This window comes from Mustelus asterias, chromosome 25 (genome assembly GCF_964213995.1).
Source record: "Mustelus asterias chromosome 25, sMusAst1.hap1.1, whole genome shotgun sequence".
Lineage (NCBI taxonomy): Eukaryota > Metazoa > Chordata > Chondrichthyes > Carcharhiniformes > Triakidae > Mustelus > Mustelus asterias.
In genome coordinates, this window is record NC_135825.1 from 39,281,691 (window position 1) to 39,308,167 (window position 26,477).

Sequence of the window (26,477 nt, forward strand, 5' to 3'; positions counted from 1 at the left end):
TAGGATCTTTTAAGAGACTCCTGGATGAGTACATGGAGCTTAATAGGATGGAGGGTTATAGGTAGGTCTAGAAGGTAGGGATGTGTTCGGCACAACTTGTGGGCCGAAGAGCCTGTTTGTGCTGTCGTTTTTCTATGTTTCTAGAACATAGAAAACAAAAATACAGCACAAACAGGCCCTTCGGCCCACAAGTTGCACCGGTCTTGTCCCTACCTACCTAGGCTTGGTTAAGTGATTAAAATCCAATAGTTGATTTTCCAAGCCAAAAGTAACTCATTAACTAATAGCATCTCACAGAAAATGGAGCATTTATCATAGTTCAAAATACCTCAAGTGCTTGGTTTGTACTTTGCAATTTACAGTTGATTCAATGAGCGTCGATCTCACAGCCTGTTTCTCAGTGCGAAGCTGTTAGAAAACAAATAAACGACAATGTCAGATTGATTTTAACGGTCACAACTGCAAACTAATTTCAAATTTTGGACACAAATACCAACTCAATTAATCACTGGCATCATAATCTCAGGACATTCCAGATTACTATACAATAAATGAATAATGAGGTATAACCATTTTTTGTTGCTGTACTACTTGTGACAGCCAATTTGTACACAACCAAGTCCTCCAAACAACAAATAAATGATCGCATTTCAAGGGATGAATGCTAGCCAGAACATCAGAATTCTCTGCTCTTATTCAAACAATAGCATGGGTTTTGTTTCTGCATCCATCTGAGCATGCAGGCCAAAGATAGCACCTCAGATAATGCAGCACTCCTTTAGCGTTGCACTGAATTGTCAGCTTAGGTTGTATTCTCTAGTCGATAGCAAGAATTAAACTCTTCAGATTCAAAAGGAATCCCATCAATTTGGCCGAAGTAACACCAACATGCCCTACTGCCATAGCTAGATTGTGAATTTTGCAAAACAGGTTTAGGTAAGAAGATCTTACTAACTGTTAACACCAGAACATATTTTGGCCAGAAAGCACAAACTACTTGAAATAGGCCCATCATCATCCATACACAGGAGTTAATGTTTCAGGTATACATTCTAATAAAACTTCACCATTCAATACTGACTGGTCTGCTGCGAGTTAAGTTTGCTAGTTTTGCTTGAGATTTCATAGAAATCATAGAAACCCTACAGCACAGAAAGAGGCCATTCGGCCCATCGAGTCTGCACCGATCACAATCCCACCCAGACCCTACTCCCATATCCCTACATATTTTACCCCCTAATCCCTCTAACCTTCGCATCTCAGGACTCTAAGGGGCAATTTTAGCATGGCCAATCAACCTAACCCGCACATCTTTGGACTGTGGGAGGAAACCGGAGCACCCGGAGGAAACCCACGCAGACACGAGGAGAATGTGCAAACTCCACACAGACAGTGACCCAAGCCAGGAATCGAACCCAGGTCCCTGGAGCTGTGAAGCAGCAGTGCTAACCACTGTGCTACCGTGCCGCCCAGCTTGGAACAGCTCCAATTTACAGTACCCTACATACTTAGTTTGGTGTCTCACCTATTTCCCACATCTTGGTTGTAACATGTGAAATATCAATTTGTGGCATCAATTTGTGGCATTAATTTGTGGCATTTATGATCAACATGCACTGAATAACAACTTTGAGATATTGCACAGTACTTTATAGCTAAAAATACTTCTTAAGTATTCTTGTATGACCTCAAACTTGGATTTTTTCCTGCACAGTTTTACCAACAATTTAGGTTTCAATATTTCAGATGCAAACTCTTGAAACATATTTATTTTTCAAGTTAATTGCAAAATTATTTTTAGATGTTTACGGACTCACGATAAAATACCGCCTTTGACTGGAACAGCTCCAATTTACAGTACCCTACATACTTAGTTTGGTGTCTCACCTATTTCCCACATCTTGGTTGTAACATGTGAAATATCAACTGAATAAATCTATCCACAAATATTTGTATGAATGATAAAAATAAGCCTGGACCAAGACTACCTTAATAGACAGATTTCCAGATGACAAGAGAAACAGATGGAACAGTCCTAATTTACAGAATCTACCTGTAGATCTCCCATGGCATTATTTACAGACGATTTAGAAGATTCACTACTTTATAATGTGTTGCGGTCAAACTAGATAACATTAGAACCACTGATTTACGTGACCAAGTCAAAAATTCCAATCTCAGTAGATAGCTTGCTGAGATTTTTTTTATTCCCTGGGCAATTGAACTCCACAACTCAATTCATTACTTGGAGAACAGCAGATGAAGTGCTTTACTTTATAAGTATCCCTTTACCCATAAAATTGTGGTCTCTTATGCATCACGTGTTCAGCTGCATTGGAAAAAAGGAGAATGGGTTTCAGCTGCAATTCAGTGCAGCTATGGGCTTTTGTAGAAATAGAGGCAATCCTGGCTTTGGGGGCAATCAGAGAAGAGCCAAAGTTTGGCAGCAATGCAACAGAGCAGCTAATGCTCGGCAGTCCTTCAATCTAGCATTCTTGAGGATGACAAATATGGGTTTTGTGACAATGGAGCAGTGGTTTGGCAAAACTATTTCTACTCTTGAAATCCAGTTGCTATCTCCCCTGACTTTCCAACCAGACAGGGCAAGATGTGCGTAGCACAGCAGATGTACAAAGTAAGTGATTTTAATTCTTCTAAACTTTCCTTGGTAACTATTATTGCAAGACAGTTAGAAGTTAGAACCGTCTGAAGTTTGCAAGTAAAACTGCATTTTTGAATGCGTCCCAACATACACATTGGCCAAAGGAAATCTGAACTTCCCGGGCATTTGCTGTGCAATTCTTTTGTGGGACGTGCTGGGGGGAGAGGGGCGGAGGTGTCCCCAGCGCATCTTTGGAGTCCTCCCCTAATGCACTGCCCTGGAGCTCAGAAGTTACAGTCCATGGTATCAACAAAATGCAGCTGATAATTGGAACTTGCAAAGTTCCAGCTACCTATTTTGGAAACTAAGCCTCAACATTAAGGAAAGGTACAGTTTCTGCACCTATGTCTGGCAGCAATTGGTATTTATTATTTAATGACAGGTTATAATTGAGGGTTCACATCTGATTAATAAACATAATTCATCAGGTGCATTGGCCCGAACAGGCGCCAGAATGTGGCAACTAGGGGAATTTCACAGTAAGTGTGAAACAGTGTTAATGTAAGTCTTACTTGTGACTAATAAACTTTTTTTACTTTAAAATGGCATTATTACAAAATATGTATTTTTAAAAATGTTTCAATTCTTATTTTGGATTTAATAGTCACTAAGGCAACAGGTTCCAGTCAAAAATCACATTTGCCAGATTGTAAAATTAAGAGTTGTAAAGTTAAGAGCTTGCAAAGTATGCACTATCACAAATGTGACAATATGACAAAAGACAAAAGACAAGCCACGAGGGTCGGTAATGCCTGAACAAACCAAGAATCCGAGGTGTGGCTTCAAATGAAAAATCACAGAACTGGCGCCAGAGCTGGAAAGGGAAAGCTGGTACACAAAATCCCTGCAAGCGATATTCATATAGGAAGCCTGAGCAGATTAAAATGCAGCTGTTTCACAGCCAAAAGTTAAGCTGCAGTTTGAGGGAAAGTGATCAACATTCCTGGGGTTTCCAGGACGTTTCTTTGAAAGTAGAATTCTAAGTGAATGTTTTCTTTTTAAAAAGTCGCACTTACCTGGGTAAATAAGACTAAAGCAGAAAATAAACTATTTAACAGAGTATTCCACAAAGTTAACAACACCTACAACAGTATCCAAAATCAAAGTAGCGCTTTTAAAGCTATCCAGTGTCAGAGACAGTCACATTAATGAACTTCAAATTTGCGATAGGGGGCAGAGGAAAATGACAACATTGTATTAGGTAGCCATGAAGACATTTAAATGGGTAAACCTATTGATGTGTTTATACAGGAGTTTCAATGAAAGCTCTGACAAACATGCAAAATGCTGAATGAACATTTAAAATAGCATTTTAGGTGGAAATACTTTGCACATTCAAAGTAAATTTAAAATTCTACTCACTGGAAAGGTTTAGTTTGGGTCCTTTTCTACATGCTTATAAAGGCAGTGGTTAGTTGTGTAATCCAAAAGAAGACAATTGCTGCAGTTTTGTACGTGGCTCTGAAAAGCTGCTAATTTTTGGTCTTCAAAAGGACAATGAGTTCACATTGTATTGCTTGAACATTTCATGGTTGTTTTAAACATTTGGCTATTTCAGTTTCCATCGGATGCACTTTTTAAGCTAAATGCTGTCAAGCATGAGGGAAGAAAAGGCCAAAAAAGTTACTTACAATATTCTGTTTCTTCTGGAGTTCCTCTAAAAGCTCAACAATGCTTTCATCTGCTAAATCAAAAGGAGTCTGACCCTGCAAACACAACATAGATAACTTAACCCATTGTAAATAGAGTGGTTTAGATTTGCATAGGTAGTTCCCAGCTGTATTATTGGGGGATGGGTGTAGTTAACAGAAGGGAGAATTGCTGATAAGACTGAGCATTTCCAAATAGGAAAGGGCAGATAACTGGTGGGCAAACAAGGCATGTATGCTCAACACCCCTTGTGCCCAGCTAAAGAAGTTTGAGCAGAGACCACACATAAACAATTGATTGGAAAACTATTAAAAAGGAATTTTAAAATAATTACATCTCAAACATAAGTAAAAATCAATGTAGCAAACTCTACAGCTATTTTTAAGTGAATATCTTCTGAATTGTTGCAAATCCGCTGGTCTCTAGTTTTAAAAATATTTCACCATTTGGTACAGCTCATGGGACACTGATGCCAACATCCTTTTGATTTTAACCGAAGTAAGTGGGCAGACTATATGCATATGCCAGACACCTTAGAGGAGAAAAGCATGAGTGACAACACAAGTTCATTATCAGATGCCTTCTGTCAGCTCAGCATTTTCCTCATCATTACTTGTTGGCTACAATGGCCAGAGATACAGGGATAACTTCAAGAGAATAAAAAGCAAGGCTCCCTGCCTTCCACTGAAATGCAAGAGATACTTCAACAGTGAGTGAAAAGAATAGGGGCCAGAGCTGTAAAAACAAAAGTATGTGTTGTATTCCAAATACTTCCATTCTTTTAAAAATCATGCATTGGAATAGTTCGGGCTAACGAGAGATGTTTGACTCCAGGAATGCTCCTCTTGGCATTTCTGATACCAATGAAGTGGGAAAAACATAAAGATGGGTACATAACACATAAAATGGCTGCCTGGCACATAAACAGTCACCTGGGAAAGAGACATTAAACAGGCACTGACTTTTAGTGCAGACAGCTACTTGAAATTAAAACATGAAGGACAGACAGCTATTTAAAGGAATCAGATCCTGCAGGAAACCAGCCTGGGCTTGAGGCAATTTTTAGGATAAGGACAGATCTAGGACAATAAGGACAATAGGGTCGGATAAAGAGATTAGCTACAGATGGGAACGGGAATACATAAATGCAGGAAAACCAATTACTGTATGAATAGACCGAAACTAAGTCATTGATAGGGAAAATGTACCCATTCTATGAAACAATGCGATGTTAAAAGCCAATGTTTGTAAATGTCTGGCTGTAACAATGTGTTAAACTATCAATCCTATTCAGCCATAAACGATGTGTTAAATGGCTAATGTCCGGGCTATCCATTGTCTGAAAAGTATAAAAATGAACCACTCCTATTGTCTCATTGAGAGAAGGTAGCTGCCGAGTGTACTGCGGAGTGCCAGTGCCTTTTCTCCATGAAACTTCGTCAAATAAAACTGTATTGTTGAAACCTCCAAGTCTGACTCCGAAGTGGCAATTTTCCCACAATACCAACATGCAGTGTTTATTTCACCATACACACAGAATGTCAAGGCATATCCCCTTTCACTCTCCTGCATAGGAGATGTGTCAGTTCAAAAAAGGTATACTGTTCGTTATGGCGTTCTACTAAAATTTAAACAGGGCTTATTATTGGAAAATATTGTTCAACCTGAACTACTAATGCAACCTCCTTTCCATGAAAGTCTGAATAAAATCAGATAACTTTCTCTCATCAGAGAAAAAAGTTCAGCAAGCAGACAAGACAGATTCAATTTATTCCAGCTGAAAATAACTGAAGAACATCCCTCCAACAATCTCACTGGATTCAATCTTTACAAGTTGTTTTGGAGCTGTATGTTTACTATCCTACGTGATATATATTTCAACAAGAAGTTGGGAGATTCGTGGATAGCACATTTATAGATGCGGTCACCCCACAGCTTAAGAGTACACGGGGGAGAGGGAATGTATGACCACCCAGTCAAGACGAAGTGAGCAGGTATTGTAAAAGTCCCCCAAGTGTATTCTATTCTCCAATCAATGCTGAGTTGTGAATACTGATGAACGATGGTTCACTGGAGAGTGCAGTCAGAGTGCCATTGTCCATGGCACAATGGGTAGCTCAGCTGCATAAGGGGCACAAAGAAGATTTAGTGAACAACAGTGATAGAAGATTCGATAGTGAGGGGAAAAGAGCAATATTTCTGCAGTCACTGATGTGATTCCAGGATGGTATATTACCTTCCTGGTGCCAGGGTCAAAGATGTCACCTTTGTTGGTTTCCACATCAATAACAACAACTGTAGGCAGCCAGAACAGAGTTCCTTGTGGGGCAATTTGCTAATGTCATTGGGGAAGGTTTAAAGTAACTTGGTTGGGGTGCAAATCAAGACAAAATGTCAGAAAGGAATATCGAGATGCACAAAATACCGGGGAGAGACAGACAGCACTGGAATTCTTTTTATTCAGGGGATGTGGGCATTGCTGGCAAGCCCAGCATTTATTGCCCAACCCTAATTGCCCTTGAACAGAATGGTTTGCCATACCCATTTCAGAGGGTAGAGTCAACCACATTGCTGTGGGTCTGGAGTCACGTTTGGGCCGGACTGGATAAGGATGACCGATTTCCTTCCCTAAAGTGAACCAGATGTATCGGGTCCCCACAGCATTCCCCTGCATTTCTAGATTCCTCATCCAGTAACAATACCACCACGTCAGTATGTTCTCTCGAGTTCTTATGAACCTCTGGGTGGGTTAAGAAATCTATAAAATGTCCTTTGGTCATATCTTGCATTTACATTGGAGTGTGGTGTAGAATCCCGACAGTGCACAGGAGGCCATTCAACCCAGAGTCTGCACTGACTCTCTGACTGCGTATCTTATGGCTTATCCATCTAACCTACACATCTTGGGACACTAAGGGACAATTTAGCATGGCCAATCTACCTAATTGGCACATCTTTGGACTGTGGGGGGCACCAGGAAGAAACCCACTCAGACACAGGAAGAACGTGCAAATTCCACACAGTCACCCACAGCCAGAATTGAACCTGGGTCCCTGTAGCTGTGAGGTAGCATTGACGCAATTCGCCAATTGGTTAACATGTATTGCATACTTACACTGAATATTAAAGTACAAGTTAGATATGACAAATTATCTTTCCAAATTTGCATTCATCTACAAAGATATCGCTGGGGTGAAGGAATTGTGAATAGCTAACATTCTTTTGTTCATATTGAAATCCTCCCAACCTTTTTGTCTGTTGTAATACAGTTCATTTTTCTTGTTCAATAAATAATTTTATTTGATGTTCAAAGCTCATCAGCAAACTCCTGTGAATTTGTTCAATAACATCCTTCCATAGATGCTAACTTTGTTTTTTTTTTTAAAACCTTCAAACCAGGTTTAACTGGGATCTGACTTGTCCATTATCATCATCCTGGATGGTAATTTCTAAAAAATAATTTCAAAGCAAAATTTAAATGTAAAATTGGGTTTCAAAAATGCATTTAAACAATGAAAATTAGTTTATTTAAAGCCACTGACCACTTTGTTAACAGCCTCCATGTCAGAAAAATTCTCCACAAGGACTCTACAGGCTTCTTCTTTGCACCAATGAGCAGCAGCATGAAGTGGAGTCCACCCATCATTGTCCTTGACATTTACATCATATCCAGCCTGTATCAGCAGTCTAGAAAACAAGCACCAGAGTCATTAAGGCACAGGTAATGGTAATTCAGTCCATGCTAGCTCTCTGTCAAGCAATCCAATCTGTGCAATTAGAACATGGAACAGTACAGCACAGTACAGGCCCTTCGCCCTCGATGTTGTGCCGAGCTTTGTCCGAAACCAAGATCAAGCTATCCCACTCCCTATCATTCTGGTGTGCTCCATGTGCCTATCCAATAACCGCTTGAAAGTTCCTAAAGTGTCCGACCCCACTATCACAGCAGGCAGTCCATTCCACACCCCAACCACTCTCTGAGTAAAGAACCTACCTCGGAAATCCCCATGAACCTTATAGTTATGCCCCCGAGTAATAGCTCCATCCACTGAGGTAATATGGGCTGAAGTTAGAAATAGGAAAGGAGCGGTCACGTTGCTAGGAGTTTACTATAGGCCCCCAAATAGTAATAGAGATGTGGAGGAAGAAATTGCTAAGCAGATTATGGATATGTGTGGGGGTCACAGGGTAGTTGTCATGGGGGACTTTAACTTTCCAAATATTGATTGGAACCTTTGTAGGTCAAATAGTTTGGATGGGGCAGTTTTTGTGCAGTGTGTGCGGGAGGGTTTCCTGACACAATATGTGGATGGGCCGACTAGAGGTGAGGCCACATTGGATTTGGTACTGGGAAATGAACCGGGCCAAGTGTTAGATTTGGTTGTGGGAGAGCAATTTGGAGATAGTGACCACAATTCAGTGTCTTTTGTTATTGCAATGGAGAGGGATAGGGCCGTACGGCAGGGCAAGGTTTACAATTGGGGGAGGGGTAATTATGATGCGATTAGGCAAGAATTAGGGGGCATAAGTTGGGAACAGAAACTGTCAGAGAAAGGAACTAATGAAAAGTGGAATTTTTTCAAGGAACAAATACTGGATGTCCTTGATAGGTATGTTCCTGTCAGGCAGGGAGGAAATGGCCGAGTGAGGGAACCATGGTTCACAAAAGAGGTGGAATGTCTTGTGAAAAGGAAGAGGGAAGCTTATGTAGGGATGAGGAAACAAGGTTCAGATGGCTCGATTGAGGGTTACAAGTTAGCAAGGAATGAGCTGAAAAAGGGGCTTAGGAGAGCTAGGAGGGGACATGAGAAGTCCTTGGCGGGTCGGATCAAGGAAAACCCCAAGGCTTTTTACTCTTATGTGAGGAATAAAAGAATGACCAGGGTGAGGTTAGGGCCGGTCAAGGACAGTAGTGGGAACTTGTGTATGGAGTCAGTAGAGATAGGCGAGGTGATGAATGAATACTTTTCTTCAGTGTTCACCAAGGAGAGGGGCCATGTTTTTGAGGAAGAGAAGGTGTTACAGGCTAATAGGCTGGAGGAAATAGATGTTCGGAGGGAGGATGTCCTGGCAGTTTTGAATAAACTGAAGGTCGATAAGTCCCCTGGGCCTGATGAAATGTATCCTAGGATTCTTTGGGAGGCAAGGGATGAGATTGCAGAGCCTTTGGCGTTGATCTTTGGGTCCTCGCTGTCCACGGGGATGGTGCCAGAGGACTGGAGAATGGCGAATGTTGTTCCTCTGTTTAAGAAAGGGAATAGAAATGACCCTGGTAATTATAGACCGGTTAGTCTTACTTCGGTGGTTGGTAAATTGATGGAAAGGGTCCTTAGGGATGGGATTTACGACCATTTAGAAAGATGCGGATTAATCCGAGATAGTCAGCACGGATTCGTGAAGGGCAAGTCGTGCCTCACAAATTTGATAGAATTTTTTGAGGAGGTAACTAAGTGTGTTGATGAAGGTAGGGCAGTTGATGTCATATACATGGATTTTAGTAAGGCGTTTGATAAGGTCCCCCATGGTCGGCTTATGATGAAAGTGAGGAGGTGTGGGATAGAGGGAAAGTTGGCCGATTGGATAGGCAACTGGCTGTCTGACCGAAGACAGAGGGTGGTGGTCGATGGAAAATTTTCGGATTGGAGGCAGGTTGCTAGCGGTGTGCCGCAGGGATCAGTGCTTGGTCCTCTGCTCTTTGTGATTTTTATTAATGACTTAGAGGAGGGGGCTGAAGGGTGGATCAGTAAATTTGCTGATGACACCAAGATTGGTGGAGTAGTGGATGAGGTGGAGGGCTGTTGTAGGCTGCAAAGAGACATAGATAGGATGCAAAGCTGGGCTGAAAAATGGCAAATGGAGTTTAACCCTGATAAATGTGAGGTGATTCATTTTGGTAGGACTAATTTAAATGTGGATTACAGGGTCAAAGGTAGGGTTCTGAAGACTGTGGAGGAACAGAGAGATCTTGGGGTCCATATCCACAGATCTCTAAAGGTTGCCACTCAAGTGGATAGAGCTGTGAAGAAGGCCTGTAGTGTGTTAGCTTTTATTAACAGGGGGTTGGAGTTTAAGAGCCGTGGGGTTATGCTGCAACTGTACAGGACCTTGGTGAGACCACATTTGGAATATTGTGTGCAGTTCTGGTCACCTCACTATAGGAAGGATGTGGAAGCGCTGGAAGGAGTGCAGAGGAGATTTACCAGGATGCTGCCTGGTTTGGAGGGTAGGTCATATGAGGAAAGGTTGAGGGAGCTGGGGCTATTCTCTCTGGAGCGGAGGAGGCTGAGGGGAGACTTAATAGAGGTGTATAAAATGATGAAGGGGATAGATAGAGTGAACGTTCAAAGACTATTTCCTCGGGTGGATGGAGCTATTACAAGGGGGCATAACTATAGGGTTCGTGGTGGGAGATACAGGACGGATATCAGAGGTAGGTTCTTTACGCAGAGAGTGGTTGGGGTGTGGAATGGACTGCCTGCAGTGATAGTGGAGTCAGACACTTTAGAAACATTTAAGCGGTTATTGGACAGGCACATGGAGCACACCAGGATGATAGGGAGTGGGATAGCTTGATCTTGGTTTCAGATAAAGCTCGGCACAACATCGTGGGCCGAAGGGCCTGTTCTGTGCTGTACTGTTCTATGTTCTATGTTCTATGTTCACCCGAGGAAATAGTCTCTGAACGTCCACTCTATCTATCCCCCTCATCATCTTATAAACCTCTATTAAGTTGCTTCTCATCCTCCTCCACTCTAAAGAGAAAAGCCCTCGCTCCCTCAACCTTTCCTCATAAGACCTACCCTCCAAATCAGGCAGCATCCTGGTAAATCTCCTTTGCACTCTTTCCAATCCTTCCACGTCCTTCTTATAGTGAGGTGACCAGAACTGCACACAATATTCCAAATGTGGTCTCACCAAGGTCCTGTACAGTTGCAGCATAGCCCCACGGCTCTTAAACTCAAACCCCCTGTTAATAAACGCTAACACACTATAGGCCTTCTTCACGGCTCTATCCACTTGAGTGGCAACCTTCAGAGATCTGTGGATATGAACCCCAAGATCTCTCTGTTCCTCCACATTCCTCAGAACCCTGCTGTTGACCCTGTAATCCGCAGTTAAATTTGTCCTCCCAAAATGAGTCACCTCGCACTTATCAGGGTTAAACTCCATCTGCCATTTTTCGGCCCAGCTCTGCATCCCATCAATGTCTCTTTGCAGCCCACAACAGCCCTCCACTTCATCCACTACTCCACCAATCTTAGTGTCATCAGCAAATTTACTGATCCATCCTTCAGCCCCTCCTCTAAGTCATTAATAAAAATCACAAATAGCAGAGGGCCCAGCACTGATCCCTGTGGTACACCGCTGATAACTGGTCTCCAGTCTGAAAATTTTCCATCCACCACCACCCTCTGTCTTCTATGAGATATGATGTGGAGATGCCGGCGTTGGACTGGGGTAAGCATAGTAAGAAGTCTCACAACACCAGGTTAAAGTCCAACAGGTTTATTTGGTAGCAAATACCATAAGCTTTCGGAGCGCTGCCCCTTCGTCAGATGGAGTGAAATTCTGTTCTCCAACAGTGCACAGAGACACAACATCAAGTTACAGAATACTAATTAGAATGCAAATCTCTACAGCCAGCCAGGTCTTAAAGGTACAGATAATGTGGGTGGAGGGAACATTAAACACAGGTTAAAGAGATGTGTATTGTCTCCAGACAGAACAGCTAGTAAGATTCTGCAAGATCAGGAGGCAAGCTGTGGGGGTTACTGATAATGTGACATAAATCCAACATCCCGGTTTAGGGCGTCCTCATGTGTGCGGAACTTGGCTATCAGTTTCTGCTCAGCGACTCTGCGCTGTCGTGTGTCGTGAATGAGGAGGATCGCAACAGACACCTACAGACGCTGAAAGATGCCCTCATAAGAACAGGATATGGCGCTCGACTCATCGATCAACAGTTCCGACGCGCCACAGCGAAAAACCGCACCGACCTCCTCAGAAGACAAACACGGGACGCAGTGGACAGAGTACCCTTCGTTGTCCAGTACTTCCCCGGAGTGGAGAAGCTACGGCATCTCCTCCGGAGCCTTCAACATGTCATTGATGAAGACGAACATCTCGCCAAGGCCATCCCCACACCCCCACTTCTTGCCTTCAAACAACCACACAACCTCAAACAGACCATTGTCCGCAGCAAACTACCCAGCCTTCAGGAGAACAGTGACCATGACACCACACAACCCTGCCACAGCAACCTCTGCAAGACGTGCCGGATCATCGACACGGATGCCATCATCTCACGTGAGAACACCATCTACCAGGTACACGGTACATACTCTTGCAACTCGGCCAACGTTGTCTACCTGATACGCTGCAGGAAAGGATGTCCTGAGGCATGGTACATTGGGGAAACCATGCAGACGCTATGACAACGGATGAATGAACACCGCTCGACAATCACCAGGCAAGACTGTTCTCTTCCTGTGGGGGAGCACTTCAGCAGTCACGGGCATTCAGCCTTGGATCTTCAGGTAAGCGTTCTCCAAGGCGGCCTTCACGACACACGACAGCGCAGAGTCGCTGAGCAGAAACTGATAGCCAAGTTCCGCACACATGAGGACGGCCTAAACCGGGATGTTGGATTTATGTCACATTATCAGTAACCCCCACAGCTTGCCTCCTGATCTTGCAGAATCTTACTAGCTGTTCTGTCTGGAGACAATACACATCTCTTTAACCTCTGTTTAATGTTTCCTCCACCCACATTATCTGTACCTTTAAGACCTGGCTGGCTGTAGAGATTTGCATTCTAATTAGTATTCTGTAACTTGATGTTGTGTCTCTGTGCACTGTTGGAGAACAGAATTTCACTCCATCTGGCGAAGGGGCAGCGCTCCGAAAGCTTATGGTATTTGCTACCAAATAAACCTGTTGGACTTTAAACTGGTGTTGTGAGACTTCTCACTGTTCTATGAGATAGTCATGATGTGGACTTGCAGAATCGCATTCTAATCAGTATTCTGTAACTTGTTTTTGTGTCTCTGCGTGCCTTGTTTGTGAGCAGATATCCACTCCATCTGACGAAGGAGCAGGGCTCAGAAAGCTAATGGCATTTGCTACCAAATAAACCTGTTGGACTTTAACCTGGTGTTGTTAAATCTCTTTCTATGAGATAGCCAGTTACTTATCCAATCAGCCAAATTTCCCTCTATCCCACACCTCCTTACTTTCTTCATGAGCCGACCATGGGGGACCTTATCAAACGCCTTACTAAAATCCTTGTATACGACATTAACTGCTCTACCTTCATCTACACACTTAGTTACCTCCTCAAAGAATTCAATCAAATTTGTGAGGCAAGACTTCCCCTTCACGAATCCGTGTTGACTATCCCAGATTAAGCTGCATCTTTCCAAATGGTCATAAATCCTTTTCCATTAACTTACCAACCACCGAAGTAAGACTAACCGGCCTATAATTGCTAGGGTCATTCCTATTTCCTTTCTTGAACAGAGGAACAACATTCGCCACTCTCCAGTCCTCTGGCACTATCCCCGTGTAAGAATTTTAACAACACCAGGTTAACGTCCAACAGGTTTATTTGGTAGCAAATGCCATTAGCTTTTGGAGCCCTGCTCCTTCGTCAGATGGAGTGGAAATCTGCTCACAAATAAGGCACACAGAGACACAAAAACAAGTTACAGAATACTGATTAGAATGCGAATCTTTACAGCTAATCAAGTCTTAAAGATACAGACAATGTGAGTGGAGGGAGCATTAGGCACAGGTTAAAGAAATGTGTATTATCCCCAGACAGGACAGCGCTTCAGCGGTCACGGGCATTCAGTCTCTGATCTTCGGGTAAGCGTTCTCCAAGGCGGCCTTCACAACACACGACAGCGCAGAGTCGCTGATCAGAAACTGATAGCCAAGTTCCGCACACGAGGACGGCCTAAACCGGGATCTTGGGTTCACGTCACACTATCGTTAACCCCCACAGCTTGTCTGGACTTGCAGAATCTCACTGGCTGTCCTGTCTGGAGACAATACACATTTCTTTAACCTGTGCCTAATGCTCCCTCCACTCACATTGTCTGTATCTTTAAGACTTGATTAGCTGTAAAGATTCGCATTCTAATCAGTATTCTGTAACTTGTTTTTGTGTCTCTGTGTGCCTTGTTTGGGAGCAGATATCCACTCCATCTGACGAAGGAGCAGGGCTCCAAAAGCTAATGGCATTTGCTACCAAATAAACCTGTAGGACTTTAACCTGGTGTTGTTAAAACTCTTACTGTGTTTACCCCTGTCCAATGCCGGCATCTCCACATCATGACTATCCCCGTGGACAGTGAGGACCCAAAGATCAAAGCCAAAGGCTCTGCAATCTCATCCCTTGCCTCCCAAAGAATCCTAGGATATATCCCATCTGCCCCAGGGGACTTATCAACTCTCGGGTTTTTCAAAATTGCTAATACATCTCCACTCAGAACATCTACCGCCTCCAGCCTATATCTCACACTCATCCTCAAAAACATGGCCCCTCTCCTTGGTGAACACTAAAGAAAAGTATTCATTCATCGCCTCTCCTATCTCTTCTGACTCCATGCACAAGTTCCCACTACTGTCCTTGACCTGCCCTAACCTCACCCTGGTCATTCTTTTATTTCTCACGCAAGAGTTAAAAGCCTTGGGGTTTTCCTTGATCCGACCCACCAAGGACTTCTCATGCCCCCTCCTAGCTCTCCTAAGCCCTTTTTTTAGCTCATTCCTTGCTACCTTGTACCCCTCAAGCGACCCAACTGAACCTTGTTTTCTCATCCTTACATACGCTTCCTTTTTCCTCTTGACAAGACATTCAACCTCTTTTGTGAACCATGGTTCTCTCACTCGGCCATTTCCTCCCTGCCTGACAGGGACACACATATCAAGGACACTCAGTATTTGTTCCTTGAACAAGCTCCACTTCTCATTCTCCCACTCTCATCTCTGAAGCCTTACAGGTATAATTCTATTTATTTTTAAAAATCATTCACCATCTCTGCTTCCACTAACCTCATAGGCAACGTGTTCTAATCGTTGTTAAAAATGTAATCCTCACATCCCCCTGCACTTTTGCCCAAAACTCTCAACCTGCACTCTTTAATCCTTGTGCCATCACCGAATGGGAACAGTTTTATCTAAACCTGTCATAATTTTGTGCACCTCTATCAAATCTTCCCTTAATCCAGTTTGCTCAAAGGAGAACAATCCCAGCTTTTCTAAGCTTACTTTCTGGATAAAATCTTTCCTCAAACCCAGTATCAAATGGGTTGCAATTTCTTGCAAGTACCCACCCACCCCTTGCCAAATTGTGTGTGCATGCACGCGCACATGTGCATGTGTGCAGCATGCCAATGTTCACAAGTTATATAAAGCAGAATTTGCCTCCCCCACCAGCCCAGTCATGCAGAAAACCATGAGTGGAGAGTGTCTTTCACACCAAATACTGAGGCTAAAGTCATTTTGGATTTGATTATATATAGTTAAACACTAGCCACAAGATAAAATAAGTCATGTACTCAGAAAACAATAGGTTTCACTGAAAATGGTTAAGTAAGGAATACATCATTTTGGAAGAGAATATTCTAGAGTAGCGAACTCATTTAGTTCTGCACGAAGAATAAGCAAAATGCACCAAATCCAGCAGGTAACACATTTACATTGATCAAGAAAGTCACAGTCAATCCATGTCTTTGTGTTGAGAGCTGCTCTGAAACAAATGTGTGGTGAATGGCAAGAGGGTTAGTGCAGGTGAACTGGAATTGGCACCATTACCTGAACCAGAAAAAGGAAAGGAAAACTGGCCAGATTACTAAACACTGACCCTTGATGGAAACCTGCATATTTGGCATTTGACAAGAAGAGGAATGAACTCAGCTGTGATGATCTATAACTGAATAGCCTGCCAAAACTGAAGTCAATGTTCAAGGTGAATAGTGACCACTGCAAGTGAGAGTCAAGAGGGTGACGAGTGCTGTACACCCACACTGAACAAAAGGTTGAAGTCTTCAGGACTGAAAATGGTCAAGGAAAACACAGAACAGCCCAAAAAACGTGCTTATTCCATTTTATCATATCACTATGAAATAAGCATGTAGGATTGGTTGGGTAAACTCAACATGAGCAGAAAATGTATTCTCACTGCTATGGTTAGCCGATTTCATCATATTTTAAACTATCATGTACTTACTTTAAAACCTCCAAGTAGCCTTTTGCAGCAGCTACATGCAAAGCTGTGCCACCCGATTTGGTGTTCCTTACATCTTCTATTTTGTCACTGTTCAACCACTGCCTGGCATCCTGGAGCATTCTGTGTTCTTCCTCTTTCCTTGCAACCTCAACATCAATTCCTATGCAAGAACAGAAGCACAGGATGAACTTCAGATATTTTAGCTCACTATATTTTCTCACAATCTGGTCACACAAAAATCTGCATGTTGCATCACAAAGAGGCTTTGACTGCAATAGAAGTACAGATTTGTCTGTAACACGGCCTTTGACAACCACACAAAAAAAAACAAATGGTACTGATCCACGTCAGATCAGCCATGATCTTATTGAATGGCGGGGCAGGCTCGAGGGGCTAGATGGCCTACTCCTGCTCCTATTTCTTATGTTCTTATGTTGCAATAACAGATTGAGTGGGGAGGCCACAAGCAACATGCATTGGGTTGATTGTGTTTTAATAAGATTATAATTATATATACACACTGTTCTTCAATATGTAATAATTATTTTTCAGCAACTAAAAGTGGCTTTTCTTCCATGAAACCGTTGTTAATTATACCTCCAGGTCATGGCTTGTTCCCAATTATGCTGAAAACAAAACTAGTGACATCCGAAGGAAAACATCACTACTGTGGAAATGTAGTATACTTAAGAATAACTGACCCAGATTTGATAATCAGTGGTGAAGGGACTATGCAGAAAGCTGCCCGTAAAAATATAGCTAGCTCCATGATGTCAATTTTTCCCATTAAGTCAGTTTAATTCTTACATCACCTATAAAAGACCAGGAACAGTGAATCATTAAATAAACTGAGCAACCAATCAGACTGAGGAATTCTCAGACAGCAAAGCAGGAACTAAAAAGTAATGATCATTTACTTTTTGAAAAAATCCATTAATGGAATTCGGGCATTGCTGACTAAGCCAGCATTTATTATCCATCCTTAAATGCCCTGCTCTAATAGACAGCAAACTAAAGATTGAGATACGTACGTGGGATTGTAGTAGAAGCTGAAATAGCATGAAATTAACTTTAAAAATTTGAGCATTTTTTAAATAGAGGGAAGACACTGGTATTTTAAAATTTATTTTTTCATGGTCAGAAAAGCTGCCTAGCTGTAATTATGACTTAGAACTCAGTTACACCCCATTCACCAAGGCCCAACTTTTTCAACAACTGTTACAGCAAGTGGGGGCATAAAATTTTAGAATTCATGTTACATTACATTGGTGAAGAGTGCAGCACCAAGCCCTGGAGAGAAGGAAATCATGGGCAACAACTTCTGAATTATCACGTTTAACTGTGCGCGTGTGGAAGCAATGTCAGTCATGACAGTTTCACTGTCAGTACAACTGCAAATTCCAGGCCATACTACTCAATGATTTAAAATAACTTTTCTATTATTATTGAAGTACTTGGTATGAAATATTTATTCCAACTGAGTTGACTAAAGAAAGTTGGGTGGTCTAATCTCTTAACTCAATAATAATCTCTTAACTAAACATTGCACATTGTGGTACATTGTGGACCTGTATTCAACTTCCTAGCTTGTATCAGGACTGATTATAGGATACACATTAAAACTAAGCTAACCAATTGATAGTGGATGCTTAATATGCAAAGAGAGTAGCACCTGAAAATGATACAGTGTTACAACATAAGTATCGTAACCAGTTCCTACACGAGCTGGGAAGACAAATAGAGCATAATGTTCTGATACTGTAATGACATATAATCCAATAATTAGCAATTATGAATCGTATTTTATATCACCACATGAAAGATTGACTGCAACCTATTATGAAAATTATGAATACAAAGTTATGACTAATCTCTAACTTAAAATTTAGGTCTTCTCAAATCATACATTTTATTCTTTTTGTTTTCAAGTCTGAGGCTAAATTTGTCTAGAATCAAGAGTTTTGTTCTATCCCAGCTTCTTTCTCATTTTGCTCAATTCTATTGTCATTGGTTGTATTTATTTCCTTTATTCTCTCATGAGATAAGGGGATCGCTGGCAAGGCTCGCCCAGCTGTGACTGCCCTTGGACTGAGAGTAGTTAAGAATCAACTGCATTGCTGTGAACCTGGAGTTGCATGTAGGCCAGGCTAGGTAAGGAAGACAAATTTCTTTTCATACAGGACATTAGTGCACCAGATGAGTTTTTACAACATTTGATGATTGTTACATTGGTCGCAATTACTGTGATTAGCCTTCAGTGATTAGCTAAATAATTACTCAATTTTATTTGCAAATTTGTACATATGCAAGAAAAAATTTAAAGAGTTGTGGACAATTGAAAGCGAGTATTTAAATTCCTTGTAGTCTTTGATAAGGGTCAGAAAACATTTAAACTAGTTGGCAGCTTTGCCAAAGCTAAAGCAATAATGAACTAATGTCTGATTGTCAAAAATGGAAGAGAAAATAAACCAAGATACAAGCATACAAGTCAAGCCAGAGGCCTACCCTGGCAGAGGTTTGGAATATTCTTCTGCAAATGACACATAAATAGGGATTTGACAAAAAGGCGAGCATATGGAGTTGGGTCACAGATCAGCCATGATCTCAGGCTTAAGGGACTACTCTTGTTCCTGCATTCCTATGTTCCAAACAGCAGCTCACATGGTCAACCACCATTCCTGACGAGGAAAGTTCACGTTTATCGACGATCACAAGCATGAATACATCAGTTTCCACATACATATTGTTGTGGGAAATGTACCACTGAGTCAGGCTTGAAGGTTTCAAGAATACAGTTGTATTTTAACAAAGCTTTGTGGAGAAAAGGCACTAACAAGCAGCAAACCTTCTCTCAATGAGACAATAGGAGCAGTCCATCTTTATACCTTTTACACAATAGATGGACCGGACATCTAGCCATTATCATATCGTTGTAATCAAGTTGATGATCGATTGTTAACACATCGTTATAGACAAATACAGACAGATACAGACATAAGCATGTTAACATCGCATTGTTCTATGAATGGATACATTTCCTTCGTCAGTGACCATCAATGGTTTTAGTTTCGGTCTATTCATATAGTAATTTACAGTAATTGGTTTTCCTGCAGTTATGTATTCCCAATCCCACCTGTAGCTAATCTCGTTATCCAACCCTATTGTCCTTATCCGAAAGAGTGCCTCAAGTCCTGGCTGGCTTCCTGCAGGATTTGATTCCTGCATGTTTAACTTTGAATAGCTGTCTGTCCTTTATGTTTTAATCTCAGGTGGCTGTCTGTACTGAAAGTCAGTGCCTGTTTAATGTCTCTTTCCCAGGTGACTGTTTATGTGCCAGGCAGCCAGTTTATGTGTACCCATCTGTATATTTTTCCCACTTCACTATGATACCTATGTTTACTTTAGTACCACCTCGCTCAAACTCTCCACTGTCCGTAAATTATCAGACTGCATACCCAACATCTGGAATTGGATAACAAATTTCCTCCAACTAAATATAAAGAGTGAATACATTGCCTTTGGTCCCTGTTCCACTCCCTTTCCAATAATTCCATCCCTTTCTCTCTCCAAGCCTGAATCAGGTTATTCTAACACACATGGTCAAGCCTCCTGTATTCTACCCACCGCAAAGTTGAGGTTATCCAAAACTGTGCTATCTGCACCAAATATACATTATCCATGTTCAAAGACCTATACAGGGTCTGGGTTAAACATTTCAACTTTAAAATTCTCATCCTACTTTTCACGTTCCTCCCTGGCCTGGCCACACCCAATCTCTAATTTCCTCCAGCCCATAGGCCGCCAAAGATATCTCTGCTCCTCTTGGCTAGAAATCACAGAAATCATAGAAACCCTACAGCACAGAAAGAGGCCATTCGGCCCATCGAGTCTGCGCTGACCACAATCCCACCCAGGCCCTACCCTGATATCCCGACATATTTACCCACTAACCCCTCTAACCTACGCATCTCAGGACACTAAGGGCAATTTTAGCATGGCCAATCAACCTAACCCGCACATCTTTGGACTGTGGGAGGAAACCGGAGCACCCGGAGGAAACCCACGCAGACACAAGGAGAACGTGCAAACTCCACACAGACAGTGGCCCAAGCCGGGAATCGAACCCAGGTCCCTGGAGCTGTGAAGCAGCAGTGCTAACCACTGTGCTACCGTGCCGCCCTTCGAGTGCCCAAGCTCTAGAATTTCCTTCCTAAACCTTTACCTTTAAGGCACAATATTGTGATGTTTTGTTTCATAATGCTTCTGTGAAGCACCTTTCATGACTTCAAAGGCATTATAAAAATACAAGATGCAGTTGAGGGTAGAAGAACAATAATTATAAAACCAAATTAAAGAATGGAGGATGGAAATGGGGTAAAATGGGTATGCAGTGTGGTGTTAGTTGCTAAACACTTCCATGCTCATTGATCCACTGGAGCAAGCTGAGAGGGGTGATTGAAAAGCAGCAGTGCTGGTAAGAGATTAATTGGATTAATTGAATTGTTTATTTATTTAATTAGTCAGCTAGTGTGTGTATTTTTTTTGGCCTTTACTTTAACAGCAGTTTTTCAAGTTTAAAGTGAAAACTAGAAGTGGGCAGCAAAGGAGTCTGGGAAGGGTTTTTATTTTAACTTTAAAAGTCAGTTACCTGGGAGGTTCCCCCTCAGTAGTAGTTTTTTTTTTTTCTCTTGGGCCCCTAGCCCTATAAATTGGTGCAGAGGAGATACCCGATCCTCTACACTGGTAGAGGATCCCACCCTTCCATCCTCCTCTAACCTAATTATAAGTGTGGGGAAGTTTTTTGTTTTCTTTTTTTCTTGCTGGTAATGGCTTCAGGGATGGCAGTTCAGGCAGTATGCTGCATCTCCTGTGGGATGTATGTGGTGAGGAAATCCAGTAGTGTTTCAGGAGATTTTAGTTGTAAGAAGTGCATTAGATTGCAGCTTCTGGAGGAGCGTGTAAAGGAGCTGGAGGGGGAGGTAGAGGAACTCCGCATAATTCGGGAGGCGGAGGTGGAAGTTGATAGGAGTTATAGAGAAATAGTAACTCCTAGAAATGAGGCTTGGGTCAATGCCAGGAGGAGGGGTAAGAAGCAATCGGGAAGACAATCCCCTGGGGCGGTTCCCCTCCATAATAGGTTTTCGGTGCTGGAGGCTACAGTTGAGGAGGAATCAACTGAGCATAGAGAGCAGATCTCTGGGGGTGAGCCGAGTGAGAAAGCTCAGGTGGTTAGGGGCTGTAAAAGACTGGGCCTTGTGATTGGGGACTCCACAATTAAGGGGACAGATAGGAGGGTCGGAACTAAAGGTAGGGACTCAGGGTTGGTGTGTTGCCTACCAGGGGCTGGGGTCCGGGATGTGTCTGACAGGGTATTCAGGACTCTTAGGGGGGAGGGAGATAAACCACAAGTTATTGTACATGTGGGGACACACGACATAGGGAGGATAGGGGAAGGGGATATTAGGCAGGGATTTATGGAGTTGGGGTGGAAACTAAGGGCCAAGACTGACAGAGTGGTTATCTCTGGACTCTTGCCTGTACCACGGGATAGTTTAGAGAGGAATAGGGAGAGGGAAGGTTTGAATTCATGGCTGAGGGGATGGTGCAGGAGGGAGGGGTTCAGGTACTTAAGCAATTGGGGCTCGTACTGGGGAAGGTGTGACCTCTATGAGAAGGATGGTCTACACCTTAATCAGAAGGGGACCAATATCCTGGGGGGTAAATTTGCTAAGGCCATGCAGGGAGGTTTAAACTGATTCGGGGGGGGGGAGGGATCCTGAGTAGTGGGGCTGAAAGTGAGGGATGCATGGATGGGGACTGCAATGCACGGCATTGCAGAGGTGGGGTGGAGCAGGGTTTGAAATGTGTATACTTCAATGCCAGGAGTATTCGCAATAAAGTGGGTGAACTTGCAGCGTGGATCAGTACCTGGGACTTCGATGTTGTGGCTATTTCAGAGACATGGATAGAGCAGGGGCAGGAATGGATGCTGCAGGTCCCGGGGTTCAAATGTTTTAGTCGAAGTAGGGAAGGAGGTAGAAGAGGGGGAGGGGTAGCATTATTGGTCAGAGATTGTATCACAGTGTCAGAGAGGAGGTTTGATGAGGACTTATCTGTTGAGGTAGTATGGGCGGAGATTAGAAATAGGAGAGGAGAGGTCACCCTGTTGGGAGTCTTTTATAGACCTCCTAAAAGTTCTAGAGAGGTTGAGGAAAGGATTGCGGAGTCAATCCTGCTTAGGAGTGAAAGTAATAGGGCAATTGTTATGGGGGATTTTAACTTGACTAATATTGACTGGAATTGTTATAGCTCTAGCTCGTTAGAGGGGTCAGTTTTTGTTCAAAGCGTGCAGGAAGGTTTTTTGACTCAGTATGTAGACAGGCCAACTAGAGGTGAGGCTATATTGGATCTGGTGCTGGGAAATGAGCCAGACCAGGTGCTAGACTTGGAAGTTGGTGTGCATTTTGGTGATAGTGACCACAATTCGGTTACGTTCACCTTAGTGATGGAAAGGGATAGGCATGAACCTCGGGCCAGTGGTTTTAGCTGGGGGAAGGGTAATTATGAGGCTATTAGGAGAGAATTAGGAAACATAGGTTGGACTAGGAGATACAGGGACTGGGAACGTCCGACATGTGGAGTTTTTTCAAGGAGCAGCTACTGCGAGTCTGTGATAGGTATGTCCCTGTCAGGCAAGGAGGAATTGGTAGGGCTAGGGAACCGTGGTGCACCAAAAAAGTTTCTTTGTTGGTTAAAAAGAAAAAGGAGGCTTATGTTCGGATGAGACGTGAGCACTCGGGTAGTGCACTAGAAAGCTTTAGATTGGCTAAGAGGGAGTTGAAGAGCGAGCTTAGAAGGGCTAAAAGGGGACATGAGAAGACTTTGGCGGATAGGGTTAAAGAGAATCCTAAGGCGTTCTATAGGTATGTCAAGAACAGAAGGTTGGTTAGGGCAAGTTTAGGGCCAGTTATAGATGGCAGAGGGAAGTTATGTGTGGAACCGGAGGAGATTGGTGAAGCATTGAACCAATATTTCTCTTCGGTGTTCACGCAAGGGGACATGAATATAGCTGAGGAGGACACTGGGTTGCAAGGGAGTAGAATAGACAGTATTACAGTTGATAAGGAGGATGTGCAGGATATTCTGGAGGGTCTGAAAATAGATAAATCCCCTGGTCCGGATGGGATTTATCCAAGGATTCTCTGGGAGGCAAGAGAAGTGATTGCAGAGCCTCTGGCTCTGATCTTCAGGTCGTCGTTGGCCTCTGGTATAGTACCAGAAGATTGGAGGTTAGCGAATGTTGTCCCATTGTTTAAGAAGGGGAACAGAGACTTCCCCGGGAATTATAGACCGGTGAGTCTCACTTCTGTTGTCGGCAAGATGTTGGAAAAAATTATAAGGGATAGGATTTATAGTTATTTGGAGAGTAATGAATTGATAGGTGATAGTCAGCATGGTTTTGTGGCAGGTAGGTCGTGCCTTACTAACCTTATTGAGTTTTTTGAGAAAGTGACCAAGGAGGTGGATGGGGGCAAGGCAGTGGACGTGGTATATATGGATTTTAGTAAGGCGTTTGATAAGGTTCACCATGGTAGGCTTCTGCAGAAAATGCAGATGTATGGGATTGGGGGTGATCTAGGAAATTGGATCAGGAATTGGCTAGCGGATAGGAAACAGAGGGTGGTGGTTGATAGTAAATATTCATCATGGAGTGCGGTTACAAGTGGTGTACCTCAAGGATCTGTTTTGGGGCCACTGCTGTTTGTAATATTTATTAATGATCTGGATGAGGGTATAGTTGGGTGGATTAGCAAATTTGCTGATGACACCAAAGTCGGTGGTGTGGTAGACAGTGAGGAAGGGTGTCGTAGTTTGCAGGAAGACTTAGACAGGTTGCAAAGTTGGGCCGAGAGGTGGCGGATGGAGTTTAATGCAGAGAAGTGTGAGGTAATTCACTTTGGTAGGAATAACAGATGTGTTGAGTATAGGGCTAACGGGAGGACTTTGAATAGTGTGGAGGAGCAGAGGGATCTAGGTGTATGTGTGCATAGATCCCTGAAAGTTGGGAATCAAGTAGATAAGGTTGTTAAGAAGGCATATGGTGTCTTGGCGTTTATTGGTAGGGGGATTGAATTTAGGAGTCGTAGCGTTATGTTGCAACTGTACACAACTCTGGTGCGGCCGCACTTGGAGTACTGTGTGCAGTTCTGGTCCCCACATTACAGGAAGGATGTGGAGGCTTTGGAGAGGGTGCAGAGGAGGTTTACCAGGATGTTGCCTGGTATGGAGGGGAGATCCTATGAGGAGAGGCTGAGGGATTTGGGATTGTTTTCGCTGGAAAGGCGGCGGCTAAGAGGGGATCTTATTGAAACATATAAGATGATTAGAGGTTTAGATAGGGTGGATAGTGATAGCCTTTTTCCTCTGATGGAGAAATCCAGCACGAGGGGGCATGGCTTTAAATTGAGGGGGGGTAGTTATAGAACCGATGTCAGGGGTAGGTTCTTTACCCAGAGGGTGGTGAGGGATTGGAATGCCCTGCCAGCATCAGTAGTAAATGCGCCTAGTTTGGGGGCGTTTAAGAGATCCGTAGATAGGTTCATGGACGAAAAGAAATTGGTTTAGGTTGGAGGGTCACAGTTTTTTTTTTTAACTGGTCGGTGCAACATCGTGGGCCGAAGGGCCTGTTCTGCGCTGTAATGTTCTATGTTCTATGTTCTATGGTGTACTTGATTTGAATGTTAAAATTCAAATAATAAAGCTGCTGCAATTCAAATGGGTGTTTCCATGGAGCAAGTAACCTGAAAACTTAAGAGCTAAACCAGGAAGTCTGCAAATCCTTGAGCATCCTGCACATCTCTATTTCTCAATCTCAATCTGCATGTTCTTCCCAAATTATTGCTGATGCTTTTTCCAAGAGAGAGGATGGCATGGTGGCACAGTTGTTAGCATTGGTGCCTCACAGTGCCAGGGACCCAGGTTCGATTCTGGCCTTAGGTGACTGTCTACGTGGAATTTGCACATTCTCCCCGTGTCTGTGTGGGTTTCCTCTGGGTGCTCCAGCTTCCCCTCTCAGTCCGAAAGACGTGCTGGTCAGTTGCATTGGTCTTGCTAAATTCTCCCTCAGTGTACCCGAACAGGCGCCGGAGTGTGGCGACTAGAGGATTTTCAGAGTAACTCCATTTCAGTGTTAATGTAAGCCTACATGTGACACTAATAAATAAACTTGAGAGGAAATAGTGAAATTCAACAACTGAAAATTAATTTTCTTGTCAATGTCACAAATTAAATGCAAAGTATATCCAAAGTAATGGTTTCCATGCCAATTGTTATTAATATTCATTGCCAAGTGGCATTTGTTTGTAACAAATACAAAGCCTCTATTCCATACAAGCGCCTCAAGAGGGCAGACTTGTACTGTTTGAAGTGTGGACTGAAATGAGCCGACTTGTTAGTATAATTAATTTGTTAAGAAAATGAATTATAGATAAAGGTTAATTTTGTGTTTCAAGTAACTTATTCTCCAATTATCTTTGAAAGGCACAATGAGGCAATTTGGAATGCACAAGACAAGAGATTTTCAGATTCAACAGATATAAGATTAATAGTATTTATAACATATAACGTAAAATAGAAACTGACCATGAGGTTTAGCGCTAATATGCAAATTTCAGTATAAATTGTCATGTTTTCCAAATATAGTACTTCAGTTTAAAAACCAGGAAATGTAATTTGGAACATGACAGCGAGATCCAGCTGGCAGACAAAAGCTTGAGAATCTAGATTCTACTTATTAATTTGGATTTGACATGAGTTTATTTGAAAAAGGCAATTCATTTTTTTTGCACACTTTCCTTTGATATTGTTTTGAAATACCTGCATTCTACATACCTATCGAACACTCAATCCTAATGTTTATCAAATTCTACT

At 42.7% G+C, this 26,477-nt stretch overlaps 1 protein-coding gene across 8 annotated transcripts in view; it reads right to left on the reverse strand.

Moving 5' to 3' along the window:
* The window catches only part of LOC144511899 (protein phosphatase 1 regulatory subunit 12B-like), a 317,939-nt gene that overhangs the window by 176,765 nt on the left and 114,697 nt on the right, over positions 1 to 26,477 (reverse strand). For all 8 annotated transcript variants that reach the window (XM_078242333.1, XM_078242332.1, XM_078242335.1 and 5 more), the window contains exons 4-7: positions 16,548 to 16,707; positions 7,855 to 7,999; positions 4,294 to 4,368; positions 329 to 408 (exon numbers count right to left, since the gene is read on the reverse strand). In XM_078242333.1, coding sequence (XP_078098459.1) covers positions 329 to 408; positions 4,294 to 4,368; positions 7,855 to 7,999; positions 16,548 to 16,707 — 460 coding nt within the window. The remainder of the gene's footprint in view (positions 1 to 328; positions 409 to 4,293; positions 4,369 to 7,854; positions 8,000 to 16,547; positions 16,708 to 26,477) is intronic.